This window comes from Polistes fuscatus, unplaced genomic scaffold, assembly GCF_010416935.1.
Source record: "Polistes fuscatus isolate 324 unplaced genomic scaffold, CU_Pfus_HIC Scaffold13, whole genome shotgun sequence".
Classification (NCBI taxonomy): Eukaryota; Metazoa; Arthropoda; class Insecta; order Hymenoptera; family Vespidae; genus Polistes; species Polistes fuscatus.
The window spans coordinates 1,131,517-1,149,911 of record NW_025113031.1 but is presented as its reverse complement, the minus strand read 5'-3'; the positions used below and the strand labels follow the sequence as shown (position 1 = coordinate 1,149,911).

The following is an 18,395-nucleotide window of genomic DNA, read 5'->3' as shown; positions in this document are numbered from 1 at the left end:
TGTATAATTTTAATCTATTTATTCTTCTCCCCTTAGCATTACACCCGTGTGACATTTATATTTAATGTATTTTATTTGTTCACAGGTTCCATGTTTCTTCGATTCCATTCATATTTTACTCCTCTTTTATCATTTTCTTATTCAGTATTCAAACTTTTCTCTTCATTCTTGATAGTAATTGTAAGGATTTTCCAAATTAAACTCTTAGGGTGGGGCCTAAGAGTGGGGCTCATTAAAAAACGTTCTCGAGGTTTTTATTTTCTTTGGTTTCCATTTAATTCGGATGGGGACATCTTCAGGATGCACATCCCGGGTCTTCAGAAGCGGTTACCTCCTCGTGGTTAGACCTGGGCAATGGTATTTTACTTTCAGTATATTGTTTAACATATTTTATATCTAGCCAAAGACCGCTTACTTTAAACATTATAATTGTAATTAGTTTCTTTTAACTTCCCAATTAATACCATATTCTTTTACCCCTTTCTTTAGTTCCTTCTATCAATTTAATATTCAGAAACTAATTACTTTATAATGTTTTTTAATATCTTTTCTATTTTTACAGTTACTAGGGAGTAGTAGAAAATTATTAAAATTATAGTTGCGATGTATAAAACAGATTGCATTCGATTCATTCATTGCGTTGCACAAGAACATTATAATAAAATGTACATTTGTTTAAGCAATTACATAAAAATGAAAAAATGCTAAAATCGGAGCGTTTTAATCTTAAATTTTATTGATTAGTTGTATAATTCCCTTTATACACATGCGCATCGTTCAGAAAGTCATATAAACAACTTTCAATAAAAGTAATTTACACAGAGGACAAAGGCCCAGTCTGAAGGGGAATTTCGAAGAAGACAAAGCTCCGAACATATATTACGAACTTTTTAACAACAATAGAGACTTCTATCGATTAATTAACAATTATTTTAATATTTTAATGCACTCTCTTTATGTTTCAGATTTCTTAACTACATATCTACTGGTTTAAACATTACATACATATTAACGTATTTTCAATAGAAATAATTTTAATATATTTTTATTTTATGTTTCTTTAGATGAATTTTTTAAATTTAATTTCATTACTGAGTCAATACATAAACATAAAATTTACCGATTACTTATTTTGTTTTTTAATCAATTTTTGGGTCTTCGGAAGCGGTTACCTCCTCGTGGTTAGACCCGGGCAATGGTATTTTACTTTCAGTATAATGTTTAACATATTTTATATGTTATACATTCCATTGCAAGTAAAATCTAGCCAAAGACCGCTTACCATATACATTATAATTGTAATTAGTTTCTTTTGAATCCCTAATTAATATCATATCCTTATTCCTTTTTCTCCTTTTTTCCTTTTATCCATTTAATATACGGAAAGTAATTACTTTATATTTAATTGTTTTATAATTATTTATTTTCTCGATCTCTGTATATAGATTCATAGAACTAATATTATAGAAGACTATAAATAATATTTAAAAGCTTGGGAAAATATAAATAAATGTATCTATATTAATATATTTAATATATCTATATATATTATGAAAGGCATTTAAATGCCACCCTCGAATAAAAATTCTGACGTTTTTTTGGATTTTCAATGGAAATTCGTATGTTCTCGTAGTTTGAATCGTTTTCCTCCCGTCGCAAAAATGAAAGATTTGTAACAGGAGCGCATGACGATACAAGAGGTATCAGAAGACAGCGTAGCTTACCGACGGTAAAGATTCGATGGTAACTTACCACGCGAGCTACCGACAGTCGGTAGGATACCATCAAATTATTTCGGTCGGTAAGTTGCCATCGATTTTAAACGGTCGGTAAGTTTTTATGGTAAGTTACCATCGGATCTTATCGGTCGGTAAGAGACCGAATAATTTATTTATTCAATTAATTTATTATTTAATTTTTAAAAATAAAAAAGAGACCTTAGAATTTGCTATTTACTTACATAAACTACTATTCACGCGAAGGTAGATAGAATCGAAAGGTATAAATTTATCTAATTAACATTAATATTTTGATTTAGTTTAATTTAATTATATTACAGCTAAAAGTGATGCCCTACCTTATCGATAGATATAAGAGGCTTTCTCTTATAGTTCATACTTTTCCCGCAGTTGTCGCTGCAGTCGCATACCCTGTTAGTAATAAAAGAAATCAGAAAAAACTTGAAAATAATCACACTAGAAACCGATCGATCTAATTAGGCCCAATAATTAGATTGCCATTAATTAACATTTACATTTCTGCACTATTTTGTTTTATTGTTTATTGTAAAACATGTAATAATATTGTTAATGTTTAATCGTAGTTTAAATTAGTTTATTATTAACATAGTAGTGACTTTAGAAGTTTTCTGATTATAATAATATTATTTGTTAGAAAATTATATTTTTTCTAATGATTTCTTTGTTATATTATTAAGGAATGTATGAGTAACTATAATGCCTATAAACAGAATTTGACATTGACTGATTCCAAAGTACAAAATAGATTAGACTCCAAAAAGCATACATTTTTGAATTGCTCTACAAGTTTTTTAAGAGATAAGACGGTAACGTCATTTTCGAAAGTCACGTTATTTTATCATTCCAATTAAAAAGTATTAGACAAGTTCTTTTCTTTCCACAACAGTTAAAATATTCTTTTTGAAGGACTTGTTAAAAATCAAGGTACTAATATATACATTGATAAATGACATATTTCTATATATAAGATATAAAATTTGTAATAATTAAATTTAAAAATTTGTATTTATTAGATATAATATGGGTATTCCTTGTATGGATAATTTGAAAGGAATTGTTAATTATTTCTTTCAAAATAAAGAACCATGGCAAATAGTTACTGTAACTACAACCACTGTACTTGGAACTGTTTGGATATGGAATTTTATCTTCTGTCAAGATGAATGTAAGTACTATCAGATTTTGATCATTTGGCATTGTACTTATACTGTTAGGATTGTATTAAATAATTATTATACAAAGTGTCTAACATTTTTATGGCTTTACAATGTCAGTATATTCTATGTATGAAAACAAAAGAGAATCTTAATATTATATTTTATATATTTACAGCTATTGTTGTTCGAGGGAAGAAACAATTGTTTAGATTAGCTCGTTATGTACCTTCGATTAGAGAAAAGATTGAGAAAGAACTGTTAAGTATTAATGACAATTTTGAGAAGGATGCGTTGCGTAAATTTATGAATACTCCATTTATTGTTGAACTGCCTAAGAACGGTGTAAAATATGATGAATTAATAGAACAAGTAAAAAAATATGTACAAATGGGTAAGATTATTAATATAAAAACTTAATTATATATTAAAACATTTATCATTGTGAGAGAAATATTAATGTAACTTACATTTAAGGTGATTACGATTGGAAAAATGGAAAAGTATCTGGTACGGTTTATAAAAATGATGAAAATCTTATACGCTTAATGGCTGAAGTTTATGGTTACGCGTCATATACTAATCCCTTACATCCCGATGTTTTTCCTGGTGTGTGTAAAATGGAAGCGGAAGTTATTAGAATATCCTGTCGTTTGTTTAATGGCGATGAGTATTCATGTGGAACTGTAAGGTCTTAATTTATGTTTTATTCTTCATTGAAACAAATAGAAATCACTCTGATTTTGAAATAAATTATTTTAGATGACCACAGGTGGTACAGAATCAATAATATTAGCGTGTAAAGCTTATCGAGATTATGCCAGAGAAGTGAAAGGTATTAAGAAACCAGTAATGATAGTACCAGTTACTGCGCACAGTGCATTTGATAAGGCTGCGCAATACTTAAATATAAAAGTACGCACGGTACCTGTCAATCCTCATAGTTGTACAGTTTCTGTTAAAGCTATGGAAAGGGCTATAAATAAAAACACAATAATGGTAATAAGATTAATTATTATAAATATTATTATTAATTAAGATAAGTATTATTTTTAAAATGATATCTTTTGTGTATAAATCAAAATAGGAATATATTATACATCTATTTTTTAGCTGGTATCTTCAGTACCTAATTTTCCATATGGAACAATGGACAATGTAGAAGCTATTTCTGCGCTTGGCATAAAATATAATATACCAGTTCACGTAGACGCTTGTTTAGGTGGATTTCTTATTTGTTTTATGTCGCAAGCAGGATACGACTTACCACCATTTGACTTTAGATTACCTGGTGTAACTAGCATATCTGCTGATACACATAAGGTATTTTAATGTTCATTAATAGTAGATTTTAATGAAGCGTTCATATTATTTGTAAATTTTATTTCACAGTATGGATTTGCACCAAAAGGATCTTCGGTCATACTTTATAGAGAAAAGAAATATAGACATCATCAATATACTATAACAACAGATTGGCCCGGTGGCATTTATGGCTCGCCCACTATAAATGGTTCTAGATCTGGTGGAATTATAGCATCATGTTGGGCTACTTTAATGTATTTCGGTTATGATGGATATTTGGAGGCAACAAAAAAAATTATCGATACTTCCAAATACATTGAAAATAAGTACGAATATGGACACCATGCATGTTTCAACGTGGAATTGTTTCTTTCTTTCTTTTTTCATATCATGATGTATATTTATTCTCCACAGATTAAGACAAATGGATGGAATTTTTATTTTTGGTTCACCTGTTACTTCGGTAATTGCATTAGGTTCTAAGGACTTTCATATCTACAGATTGTCGCAAGCACTTGGTGCAAAGGGATGGAATCTAAATCCGCTTCAATTTCCTAGCGGTATTCATCTTTGCGTTACACATGTTCATACCGAGCCAGGTGTTGCAGATCAATTTTTAAACGACGTTGAAACTGAATTAGAAAATATATTAAAAGTCCCAGATCTTCCAGTTGAAGGAAAAGTGAGTCTTAAACGTTATATTATCAATAGATATAGAATACAAATATTAATAATAAATATGTTATATTTTTTTAAGTTGGCAATGTATGGAATGAGTCAAGGCATACCGGATAGAACTGTGGTCGGTGATTTTGTCAAATCATTTTTAGATTCGATCTATTACACCGGCAATCAAAAGGAAACGAACGATAAGAAGAATAATATAGCAAATTAAAAATAAAAACAAAACTAAAACATTGCCCATTTCCAGAAGAATATACACAAAATAAAATTCCTGTATCCTTAGTGATACGTTATTTCTAAAATTTTATGCAGAGAACAGAAAATTTATTAAATTGATATAAACATTTGTACATTATATCTTTATTAAAAAAAAAAAAATGCTATTATATATTATACGTTTACATATACATATACATGTAAAATTATAATAAATTTATATTGTTATTATACGTAGGATTTGCGAATATGCAATCATTTATGTTCGCTGCTTGAGTAATCGATATTACTTTGAATATTCCCATTGGTTTTGGTAATTATTCCATATTTTTCTTCTGTCTCTTATTATATTTTAATTTTATTTAATAACGTGGTAAATGATTAATGTGTGGTAAAAAAAAATATAAAGAAAGAAGGGGAAATGTGAAACTTTAATTAATTTAATATAATATATTAATTTTTTTTTAGGTATCCTCTTTTAATTCTGCGATATATTTTAATTCTTTATCCCCAAGTACTAAACTGAAGAAATTGCAGAGGAAATCATGCATAACTCATCGCATACGTGGTTTCTCAATATTAATATACCTTGGTATGGAGATTATTTTATGGGGGTCATGAAAATAGTTATGGGGGCGAATACCGATGTGATCTCTCGAGAATATCATGTCATTTTTATTCTCTGCTTTTACCAGTCTATAAATCCATCGAATAAAGATAGTTGATATCTTTTCACACCTACTTGTAAAGGATACTTTACATTTTCAAACTCGTTGAAATCTTTCATAAAAATCTGAATGCTATTATAAGAGAAAGTAATCGCGATAGAGAAGATAGAAAAGTAATATATTTTATATTACACGAAAGCGAAGCGAATCTCATCTCGAAAATTATTTTTACTTTTATTCTAAATTAATATTTTTTATTTACCTTTTTCTTTCCCCAAAATAATTTAGGCAAATATATATATATATTTATTAAAATCTATATTAATATGTATTTATTTATTATTATTTAAATAAATACATATTAATATATAACAGCTTACGGGTGATTAAACGGGTCAGGAAGCTTTAGTATCATTGTGTTTTTCATCTTAAAACCTTTCATTTAACATACCGCATTATTCACTTGTCAAAATGATGCACGGGTAATTAATTTCAAGTCTTTCATATGCATTAATGTCGTCTACAAAAGAAAGAAAGAAAACTAAAAGAAAATACGACAAATATTTTACAGCAGAATAATCATTTTAATACTTATATTTCTTTTCCTGTTTTGTTTATTCCAGGCTCGACCACGTTTTATATCACATTGATTATAACATTAATCTTTATGGCTACAATAGATACAGACATCATAGATCTCGGTAATTAAATTTTTCTCTTATTGAAAGATATTTATATGATTTATTATAAAATTTGTTTTGAGGACAATAACAAACCTTTTTTAACACATTTACGTTATGCTTTTAGGTATGTTTCTAAAAATGACATTTACTCCTGTGGAAGAATATTAAAATAAACTCAAGACCTATGTTATACCATTACCATGAAACATTTTCCACCATCGTACATATTCCCTCGAGATAGAAGAACGTATATTGCTTGAACTCTTTTAACGCTTTTCTTTCAAGGTAAGGAAAAAAAAAGTGCAACGATGAGAGAAAGGAGTATCTCAAAAAAGAAAAAGGGGGAAAAAAAAGTGTAAATTATGTTTGTTCCTTCTCATTAAAAATAACTTCATATAAGGTATGATTTATCGCGAGATAAAAGCATGGACGAGAAGTATCGTTTAAATTGAAACAGCCGTTCTCCTTTAAAAACGTAGGTGTCCAAACGAAAAAAAAAATAAATAAATAAAATTCATTAATTCATCCTCGACTTTGTGATGCAACTGAACGATATTTTATATTACATGGTAATGAATGTGAAAGCTATTAAAAATATTCATTTACCGACTAATGTGCTCGTAGGATTTTTGATCGAATTCATGAATGTTAGTTGCAAATTCGCGAACAGATTACATTTATTCAATCTCTATCGTATATAACGCGTATAAGTGCATACGTAAACATTTACATGATAGTTTAAAATATCGTTTTAAATTATTGCTATACATTAATTCATATAAATATTTTATTTTATTTTATTTTATTTTATTTTATTTGTTTCATAAAAACGTTTCGTACGAATATCGTTGCGTTTAAAAACGTCGATGAATTTTTAACGAACTAAGAGATCGTCGTCAAATCCACGTACTTTTAGTATATAACATTAAAATTAAATCAGATCGTTATCGTTTATTTATTAATGAATTCAGAATTAATTACATTGCTTTAATATGTCTAATAGTTACATATTCGTATCTCGAACGGTTTGAAACTCTATCTTGGTACGGTTTTAAAATGAAACTACGGTGAGCATAAATTACAGATAAGAGACGCCGACTGTAAACAAAGTTCAATGAGTTAAGAAGAAATTCGAAAAAAGTCTTCCATGCATGTTGCACATATATATGCATCTATAGATGTATTCGATATCGTAAATACAAGACCCATACATTTGCAAATGCTGCAGTCCAGTTATTTTGGAATATCGCCAATGATTCCCAATGTGCAGTAAAAAAATCAACACTTCCTCTGACCACTTTGATAAAAATAATGATTATAAAGAAGTTTATATTCGTTTACTTTTTCGACATATATTATTTATATTAATAATTATTTATTTAAATAAACATTGTGTACCTGAAGATAGGCATCACTTTATACTCGTTAGTATTACTGCTTACAAACGCCATCTATTAATATCAAATTATTGTCTACGTTTTATTATGTAGGAAATGATTTTATCGACCGAGTACAAAGTGTTGCCTCTCTTCAGGCGCACTTTTATTATATTAAATAAATCAGTTTAATTTGCGTATGAGAGGATCTTTGTAATTAAAAAATAAGAATATTAAAATGAATTTTAATAGTTTTAAAAGAGTAAATGTGTATTTATATTTTGTAACAAATATTATATCACAACGGTCCAAGTAAAGTTCACGGTGTTGATATAACTTCATTATTACGGCTTCGGCTTCGACAGAACATTCTCGGACTTCCTAGATATATATATATATATACATATATACACATGTATCGTAACATTACATTAGGTTTCTCAATGTCGTTTGTACATGTATATTACAACGAACCGGTCAGAGTGGAATTTGCACGGGTAGTCACACCACTCGGAGAATTGCCGATGCGGCGAGGATTGTATGCACAAGTAATTGAAAATATTCCAATCGGCACCAACGTCGACCCATTTCCAAATTGAAACTTCGAACCGTCGTTAGGTTAATAACGTTTGTAAGAGAGAGAAAAAGAAAAAGAAAGAGAACAAAGATTTTTCTGTTGATCCGTTGATATTACTTTTCACGTGATTCCCATATTTCGATTAGAATGTTATTACACCTAAAACCAGATATAATGATCAATGTTTCTACAAAAGTATACATAGTATGATGGAATAAAAAGACCACGATCTCGATATTGTTAGATATGCAATTTTTTTGTAAATTAATATACATATATATATATATATATACATATGCCAAATATTTTTTTTTATTCATATTCATTCTTTGGTTAACCTCGTAGAATAGATCGATAGCACTCTACTCACAGCAAGGTGTATTAAACTAGTTTGATTCTTTGGCTACTATCGGAAAACGCTCGAATGGCCTTGGTTATAGTGATAGCAAAAGTCGATATATATATAGGTAGAAAGATTACATATATAATACATATATAATATATATATATATATATTCTTTACTAGCTTCTAAGATAAAGAGAAAAAAGAAGAAGAAGACGAAGAAGAAGAAGAAGAAGTAGGTAGAAGCAGAAACTGTTTTAAGCTTTTCATTCCTCTTACCGAGTCGTAGAAGTCAGCCCTATTTCACAGTTTATCGGTGCACGATAAAAGAGGATATCGCCAATCGACGAGGTATCTACGAAATAGAGTCATCAGTGTCTGTAAAGCACATTCGATCGCACGAAGAAGAATCGTTTCGTAAGATCGTTACTACCATCCTTTTTTCCATCTTTCTTACTCTTATCGACTATTATCTTTTACGGATAAAAGATAATAATATCGAAAAAGAGATAATATATTTGTGAACATATGTATACGTATGTGTGTGTGTGTGTTTGTGTATAATCTCTTTCTGCGTTTCTTTTTTCTTCTTCGTTCATTAGATTTTTTATTAATACTTATTAATAGATTCATCATTGATTAATACTCGAGGAAAATAATAAGGAATTATTCGCAACTATCGCAAATAATTTCATTTATCATTGAGAATATTATTGACAACACGTTTGTTCCTACAATCGTATATAGGAATAAAGCACTTTTGATATATCTCTTTTCATATTGTTCGCAACACTTGCAGATAATATATTTATCAATGGGTGTATCCCAGTATCGTTAAATTTAACATTGATTACTGTCATTTCAGCAAAATATCTACAATTGGGCTATTCGTAGAAACCACATAACGCGAGGCGTTCGCGAACTATCAAATCATTTGAACAATGAAACATTTTACGGTTTCCTTCCCATCATTACTTTTCATAGTTTCAACATTTATTATTCAATTCATATGCTAACAAATCATCATTCGCTATACAATGAATTTATTCTCTTAAGTTTAATCTTTTCATTTTCTGCGAATCCCGCGTAACTTTAAAGTCACGTACCAATAAATTAATATATTCTTTTTTAATCTAATTTTATTCTTCAATATGGGGTGCACAGATACAATGAATTACAGGAATATTTGTACTAGCATTGTCAATTGGAAACAATCAATATTTTCTTGTAATATAACATTTTCAAATTCTTATACGCGGAAACATATTTTAGGATTGTTCAATTTGTCGATTGATATCAATTTGAAAAAGAACATTTTATTATTAGAGAAGTAAAATTTTAAATAACTTCTTATATATATATATATATATTTATAAAATATATATAAAATTATATATAAAAATATATATATTTTTTTTTAATTTGTTTGTAATCATCGAAAGAAATCGTATAATAAAAAATTAAATAATTATTTATATCGTTACAATCATTTGTATAACAATCATTTGTATAGCAATCATTCGTACATACAAGCATTTATTATAATATACACAGTAGTACTATATCGAACGCGTTTAGATAACGACAAACTAAACGGAACTGAATTTCTGTTGATGGACAGTAAACGTGATGCACTGACAACGTCGAATCTATTGTTTCTATTAGATAATGGATCATTAAACACAATATACGTTTCGCTACATGGTACAACCAACGAAAGTTTTGATGTAATATTATGTTTCTCACTTTGATTATAACTACTACAGGGATTTTCTAAGAACAAATTCTTGGTTTTTTCTTTCTGATAAAAAAATACTTGTCAAGTTTATCTATAGATATAGATATATACTGAAAATTTTCGTTAAATAAAAAAACACCATAATTCAGAATTAGACATTCGCAATATATTTATTTTGTTGGAGCGCAGAGGTCAAAAAAATTGAGAGGAAAAAAAAAATTAGCGACGAACATTATCGTTGTGTCTCATTTGTTATTTTATTTGTATTCATAATCTCGATTGCAATCATGGAGGAAAAAAAAAAGGATAGAGAGAGAGAGAGAGAGGCAGAAGAGATGAAGAACCGTTAACAAACGCATCGAATGTTTCGCAACGAAGGGTAAATGAAAAAAGGAAAAAAAAGGAAAAAAAAGAAAAAGAAAAGCATGCAGCACGTTCGATCGACAATTCGAGATTGAATTCTATCGCAAAATGTGAGAGACTGGTCGGAGAAATAGTATCCCGACTACACGAATTAAACGAATCTCGATCTGGAAAATATCGCGAAAAATTGTTGCGTAAAAACTTTTAATGAAAATATCTTGGCAAAATCATTTTCCAAGTAAACAAGATTTTTATTTTTTGTTTTTTCGAGAATAAAGGAAAGAAAAAGAAAAGAAAAAAAAAGGAATGACATTTGATTGAGAAGAATTGATAAGAATTGATAAGAATCATTAACGATTAATATTATAAAATAATATTATTAATATTATTTAATTTATAATATTATAATATTAATATAATATTATAAATATAATTATAATATTATATTAACATTGTAATAATAATTATTAATTATTATTAATGATTCATTTTTGCAATTTCAAATCGAATATAATAAATAATTTGTAAATATAACAATTTTTGTAATTTCTCTCTCATATACATATTCGTATTCTTCGAAAAATCTGAAATCTGAAAAAGTCGTTAAATTTGGTAGCTATGAAATAAATAAAAAAAAAGGTTAAAAACTGACGTAAAGAATAAGAAGAAGGATGAGAATATATAAATAAACCTTCCAGCCGTGAGAGCACAGTTGTGTCACCCTTCGAAATTAGACAGCTAACGTTGCTATAAGATAAAAACATGTTTGAAATCTCGTATCAAATTTGTCTCCAAAAATCTCTACTCTCTGATCATCATATTTTTTCTCGAATACTAATTCCAATTACACGTATTTAATTAGAAAAAAAAAACCAAAAGGAAAACGAAACTAAATTCGAATCATCTAATGCCCATTTCACTTAATTAATAATCTAAATCATATTAATTCATACATTATTAAATCAACATATTTCTTATTAAAACAGCTCATCAATTCTAATCGGACGAACGAGAGAAATTAATTATAAAAGATACTTCCTCCTTTGTCAAAAACAATAATTCACACATATACACGAGAAGAAGACAAAAAAAAGGAATAAATAAACAAATAGGAATAACGTAATAGTTTTGTATGAAAGAAGAAGAAGTGCTTAAAAAATAGCATATAAAACGTAGATAGAAGTGTGTAAATGAATAATAGAAGATTATAAGTCGGATTAGTAAGGAAGTAAGAAAATAAAGTATATATATGGATAAATTAGTGTTACTTGGTTGGCTGGTTGGAATAATTCACACATATACACGAAAAGAAGACAAAAATAAGGAATAAATAAAACAATAGGAAAAACGTAATAGTTTCGTATGAAAGAAGAATTGCTTATAGAATATTATATAAAACGTAGATAGAAGTGTGTAAATGAATGATTGAAGGTTACAAGTCGAATTAGTAAAGAAGTAAGAAAATAAAGTATATATATGTATGGATAGATTGGTGTTGCTTGGTTGGTTGGTTGGAATAATTCATATATACTCACGAGAAGAAGACAATAAAAAAGGAATAAATAAAACAATAGGAATAACGTAATAGTTTTGTATGAAAGAAGAATTGCTTATAGAATATTATATAAAACGTAGATAGAAGTGTGTAAATGAATGATTGAAGCTTTCAAATCGGATTAGTAAAGAAGTAAGAAAATAAAGTATATATATGTATGGATAGATTGGTGTTGCTTGGTTGGTTGGTTGGAATAATTCATATATACTCACGAGAAGAAGACAATAAAAAAGGAATAAATAAAAAAATAGGAAAAACGTAATAAATAAAACGTAGATAGAAGTGTGTAAATGAATGATCGAAGATTACAAGTCGAATTAGTAAAGAAGTAAGAAAATAAAGTATATGGATAAATTGTTGTTACTTGGTTGGTTAAAATAATTCACATATATACACACGAAAAGAAGACAATAAAAAAGGTATAAATAAAAAAATAGGTAAAACGTAATAAATAAAACGTAGATAGAAGTGTGTAAATGAATGATGGAAGGTTACAAGTCGAATTAGTAAAGAAGTAAAAAAATAAAGTATATGGATAAATTGGTGTTACTTGATTGGTTGGAATAATTCACATATATACACACGAAAAGAAGACAATAAAAAAGGTATAAATAAAAAAGTAGGAAAAACGTAATAAATAAAACGTAGATAGAAGTGTGTAAATGAATGATCGAAGGTTACAACTCGGATTAGTAAGGAAGTAAGAAAATAAAGTATGGATAAATTGGTGTTACTTGGTTGGTTAAAATAATTCACATATATACACACGAAAAAAAGACAATAAAAAAGGTATAATAAATAAAAAAGTAGGAAAAACGTAATAAATAAAACGTAGATAGAAGTGTGTAAATGAATGATCGAAGGTTACAAGTCGGATTAGTAAGGAAGTAAGAAAATAAAGTATGGATAAATTGGTGCTGCTTGGTTGGTTGGTTGGTTGGTTGGTTGGGTTGGTTACACGTGCGCGGTAAGGAAAACGATTGGAAGCGTGGAGATCAGAACCGGCTGGATGTTAGTAGTAGATGTGTAGTAGTCGTGTAGTAGTCGTTCGTTGATGCTAGGCGTCTCGAGTACGCGCTCTAACGTTCTCGAGCGTCGCGACGCAACTTTTGCGAGTTGGATGTGTATGTATATATATGTGTGTGTGTGTGAGTGAGAGAGAGAGAGAGAGAACGCGAGTTACTGTTCTTTGGCCAGTAGCGTCGAGACGCGCGTACAGTTACGATCGTCTAACTCCGAGTTTTATTCATCTATTTTTCAATTCCATAATAATCGTCCATTCTCGTCTCCTTTTTTTATAAACATTTTTAATCTTCCTATCTCAATTTCTCTTTCCATTAATCTTTTTCATTTTCTTTTTTTGTCACTTTTTTCTCTCTCGTCCCCCTCCCCCACCACCACCATCACCACCATCAACCACCACCACCCCTTCCTCTCCCCTGTTCTGTTTTTTTTCTGTTATTTCTTTCTTTCTTTGTTTCTTTATTTCTTTCTATGATTACTTTTTTCTTTGAAGATAATAATCGTAGATAATAAACCAGTGGTGACGATGAAAACGTTTGGAAAAAAGTGAGAGAAAAAGGGAAATATTTTTGTCGGGTGAGTTGTTCGTTTAACCATTTTTTTTCCCCTTCAAAATTCAATCATTTTCATATTATCTCTATTGTGTACTTTAGTTTTTTTTTTATTCGTCTTACGTAGAAGATTAGTTTTATGGAATTATAATATAGTTTCTTTCTTCTTTTTTTTTTTTTATTTTTTTAATTCGATACGCAAAGGATAATAATGAAAATTTGTAAGACGAAAGAAAGTATTTCTTTTTGTTTTTTATTCTCTTCTCCCGTTGAAGTTTACTTCGTTTTTGAATGGAAAAATATTATAAGATTTAATTAAAAATATCGAGAAGAAATTATCGAGTAATAAACAATCCTTGATTTTTTTTTTTTAGAAAAAACAGAGAGAGGGAATGTGAGAGAAGGGTGGAGAGGGGTGGAGAGGGGGTGGGAAGACGAATTATCATTATTTCATGGCGAAAGATTGTGTAGGTTCGCGTGCGATTTGCGATATGCACAAACGAGATTAGACCTTCGCAAAACGTCAGATAAATTTATGCTGAATATCCTGTAAGTTGTAAATTCAGGTGGTGGTTGGTGGTATTGGTGGTGGTGTTGGTGATGGTAGTGGTGGTGGTGGTGGTGTAGGTCTGGAAATAACGATGAGGAAATACGTAAGGAGTTATCGCGAAGAATTGATAAGTCGTTCGGTTTAGTCGGTTACTCGGTTATTTTAGTATCGCAAATCATTTCTTTAGATTTTTATTGTCTCTCCGTTGTCGTCCTTGTGCTCGGATATAAAAAGATTGATAGATCGATGGGAATATACATTTCGTTAGATTTAAAAAACGTTTACCATGCTTGACAAGCGTCGAACAGTCAAGATAAATGATTTATTGCATTTCCGTTCGGTGGTATCTCGGTGAGAAAGGATTTCGTAAAATTGATCGAACGTTCTTGTTGTCTTTCTCTTATCTTTTTATTCTATCTCTACGATATTCGTTACGAAAAAAATGAAATAAAATCAAATAAAATAAAATAAAATAAAATCAAATAAAATAAAATAAAATCGATCGAAATAATTTAAACGAACGGAAAAAATCTAATATCGTTTACCCGAAATTCGTTAAATTCGATTAATGAAAATCAAATGAAATAATTCTCGTTATTAATTATTATCGAATGATTAAATTAATTAGAAAAAAAAAAAAAGAAGAATGACCAAATTTTCATTTGAAAATCGACATTTATAATTTTCCATGCGAATGATCGAAAAGACCACAGGTAAATTACGCTTCTATGATTATATTATGCTCGTAACAATGAGCCCGCTCGCGTGAAACAGTTGACACGAGTACGAATAAAACGTGAAATTTCATCATCGTAATTATCTCGTAAATCAAATTTTCGCATTACTCTCCCCCTCCCTCCTCCCACCCCCTCCCGAAAGGCTCATTTCTGCGATTGAACAATTTGAAAAAAAAAGAAAAGAATGATGATGAAACATTTATTATCGATTTCATTAATAATTTCGTTCTTCATTAAATTATTAATTCGTTCGTTGATTCGTTTCTAAAAGAAGGACACAAAATCGGAAATAAAATTTGAGAAGTCTCTCGACTCGTGGCACGTAGGTTTAATCGATTACGATTGAAATATTTGGAATCGTAATGTGCTCACGTTAGGGATTGAAAATCACACGAGAAATCGCTTCTTTCTTTCGAATTTTAATTTTTAAAATTGATAATTCGCGAAAAACGATAAATTTGGTAACAAATAAAAGGGAACGAATGGATGTGAACCACTCTATTCGCATAACAAACTATACACGCGTTAACAAACGATTCCTCCTCATTTATCCTCTGACAAATCGATTCTTTAATAACCACCAACCCATTCGAATAAATATCGATTAATCCTCTCGATCGAGTTCTCGCGTTTTCGGAAATTCTTCCTTTTTTTTTTCTTTTTTAATTCTTCTTTTTTAATTCTTTTTTTTTTCGTTGTAAATATCGGTGAAACAAGACACGTTATTTATATCATCGTCTCAACGAGCTTTTCATCAAAGAAATAATATCATTTCGGCACTTATCATGGGACTACTAATCGTAAACTTTATATACAACCATCAAATCGTAACATATTTTCTACGACGAGGAATACGACAATTAATATCTTTTCATTATTATTATTCCTTGCATATCACATTTTTTTTCTTTCCTATAAAAAATTTTTTTATACGCATATTCGCGTTTAATAGAAGAAAAAATCGAATTATTTTCTTTTTTTTTCTTTTTTTCTTTTTTCTTTTTTACGATGAAAAAACATGAAATTCCTTTGCACGTTCGAAAACGATTGATGTGCCCAACGTTGCGAAAATAGATTAATACAGAAAGAAAGGTGTCGGAAAATGTTGTATACTTTTTCATAACAATTTACGATAGTATTTCTTTTTCTTTTTTTTTCTTCTTTTCCTATCATGAAGATTTAACTAACCAGAAATGATTTCTTTCGCCGTCTCTTTGTTTGTTCTCGAATATCAAGCATTGAAGTATACATGTGTTGTATATGCGTATATGTGTGTGTGTATGTGTATACGTGGGTACATAGTACATCATAGAAACAGAGCCTAAAGGCTGTTAGCTTTCCAACTCATTCGATTTCCTTCCCCGTATATTTTTCTTACAAACGTAAAGGAGGAAGCAAAAAAGAAAAAAACAAAAAAAGAATTCATTTCCCTTTTCACTTGTCCCTTCAAATCAAACCCAAACCATAAAGTATATGATGTGTATTTTTCAAGTTTAGTAACTTGAAAGTTACTACGATGAATCTTTTATCCAAAAAAAAAAAAAGAAAAAAGTTAGTTGATTCGTGCAATCATTTTATTTTTAGTTTTGTCTTTTTGTCAAACAAATTGTAACATTTGCTCTAAGAAAATTGACGAAATAACATTGAACGAGATTTTGATGTTAGAAATATAACTGTGCGTATACTCGACTGATGCAAATATTTTTTCAAAGTTATTCAACTGAAGAAATTAATTAATTAATTAGAAAAATTTCATTAGGAAAAATGAATGATACAAAATAATCAAATATTATAGACAAATATTTCAGAAGAGTGAGAGTGAACCAGGTGAAATATTTCTTTAATATTTTTTGTTGTTCGTTGCAAGAACATAAATGTCGAGAATAAAATATATATGGACAATTTTACAAAACTTTTATTTAGTAAAAAACAAAAAAGAAAAAAAAGAAAAAAAAGAAAAAAAAGAAAAAGAGAGAAAGAGAGCGAAAGAAAAAAAAAAAGAGAAAAATCGTTTTCCAGTGAAGTACGACCAGTCATTCGAGTCTCGTAGTAATTTTGATGTCAGAGTTGGTATAGCAAACGAATGATCGTGGCGAAGAATTCTGACACTATGAGTAATCGTAAAAGCTTACAATTTATAGGACGTTTTACAATGATTATTGGCGAATTCAACGTGCTCGTAACACGGTGAATTAGATAAGAAAACATTATGTAAATAAATGAAATGGAATACTTACGCGATTTAACAGGAAAAATATAAAGAGGAACCAAAAAAAGTGTGACAAGGAATTTAAAATAACATTATTTTTCTTCTTAACATTTCATTCAAATTTATAATTCATAAATTTGTGTTTACAAGTGTATACTTATTTTCATAATAATTGATCGAACACCCACGCGAATAATCGTACGATTAATACAATTGCTATATTAACACTAGATTTACGAACTTAGCCAATTTGACTCATTAAAAATTTGATTATTGTATATATTTTCTATAAAACTTAAATATTATTTGTCTTCAAAACATATATTGGCTTTTAATTACGTAACGAAATAAACGTAAATATTAATTCCTCGTCTCTAGTCAATCCTTCATTCGAACAATGTTTGTAAATCATTAAAAAATAATGATCCAAACATCCGTGTAAATTTAGTGTTATATTATCACAAATTTCGAATGAATTATAATTAACGTCGTTTAAATTTGATTTTACGAATAGAAAAATTCACAATTTAATTATCATAAGATTTCACTTGTTCGAAATGATTGAAATAATTGTTGCAGTCGTTAAATTTGCGATCAGACCAAATTTATTACTTCTTTTATACGTTATACTAATTCGATTAATCAAACGATTAAATTATAGTCGTCCATTAATCATCCTGTAATTCCTTATCACATAGAATACGAAGAAAATTGTCAAAGTTATAGTTACGAATTAGAGATGGCAATCGTTTTGCAATTGCTTTTCCAAGAGAGGAAAAAGGGATGTGTTGAAAATCGAGCTTGATGGATGATTTAGTTCGGCATCAAAGCTGAACTAACAATATTAGTTCTTTAGTGTTAAACGATAGGAAAGAAGATCGATCTATCTTTGATAATTGAAAC

The 18,395-nt window shown here is 28.9% G+C and overlaps 1 protein-coding gene and 3 long non-coding RNA genes across 4 annotated transcripts in view; 3 read left to right on the top strand and 1 right to left on the bottom strand.

Moving 5' to 3' along the window:
* The first annotated feature begins 2,148 nt into the window (after window positions 1-2,148).
* LOC122513740 (sphingosine-1-phosphate lyase) lies at window positions 2,149-5,210 on the top strand. The gene is made up of 9 exons (XM_043630209.1): window positions 2,149-2,684; window positions 2,774-2,925; window positions 3,093-3,308; window positions 3,392-3,600; window positions 3,677-3,913; window positions 4,028-4,237; window positions 4,307-4,545; window positions 4,634-4,901; window positions 4,977-5,210. Exons 2-9 carry the CDS (start codon window positions 2,781-2,783, stop codon window positions 5,112-5,114), a joined length of 1,662 nt encoding a protein of 553 aa, XP_043486144.1. The 5' UTR covers window positions 2,149-2,684; window positions 2,774-2,780; the 3' UTR covers window positions 5,115-5,210.
* Window positions 5,211-5,291: 81 nt separating this feature from the next.
* LOC122513739 lies at window positions 5,292-5,858 on the top strand. Its single transcript, XR_006302839.1, has 2 exons — window positions 5,292-5,432; window positions 5,588-5,858. It is a non-coding gene; the product is annotated as an uncharacterized LOC122513739 (long non-coding RNA).
* Window positions 5,859-7,446: 1,588 nt separating this feature from the next.
* LOC122513738 lies at window positions 7,447-8,025 on the bottom strand. Its single transcript, XR_006302838.1, has 2 exons — window positions 7,682-8,025; window positions 7,447-7,568 (listed from the first exon to the last, which is right to left on the bottom strand). It is a non-coding gene; the product is annotated as an uncharacterized LOC122513738 (long non-coding RNA).
* Window positions 8,026-13,442: 5,417 nt separating this feature from the next.
* The window catches only part of LOC122513737, a 46,995-nt gene continuing 42,042 nt past the window's right edge, over window positions 13,443-18,395 (top strand). The window contains exons 1-2 of the long non-coding RNA XR_006302837.1: window positions 13,443-13,546; window positions 13,939-14,021. This is a non-coding gene — a long non-coding RNA (uncharacterized LOC122513737). The remainder of the gene's footprint in view (window positions 13,547-13,938; window positions 14,022-18,395) is intronic.

Bases quoted from the DNA above. Each gene is read 5' to 3' on its own strand.
- LOC122513740 (XM_043630209.1), top strand. From the start codon at position 2,781: ATGGGTATTCCTTGTATGGATAATTTGAAAGGAATTGTTAATTATTTC. The intron at 3,601-3,676 runs GTAAGGTCTTAA...AAATTATTTTAG, and splicing joins ATGAGTATTCATGTGGAACT to ATGACCACAGGTGGTACAGA. The intron at 4,546-4,633 runs GTACGAATATGG...TATTCTCCACAG, and splicing joins TCCAAATACATTGAAAATAA to ATTAAGACAAATGGATGGAA.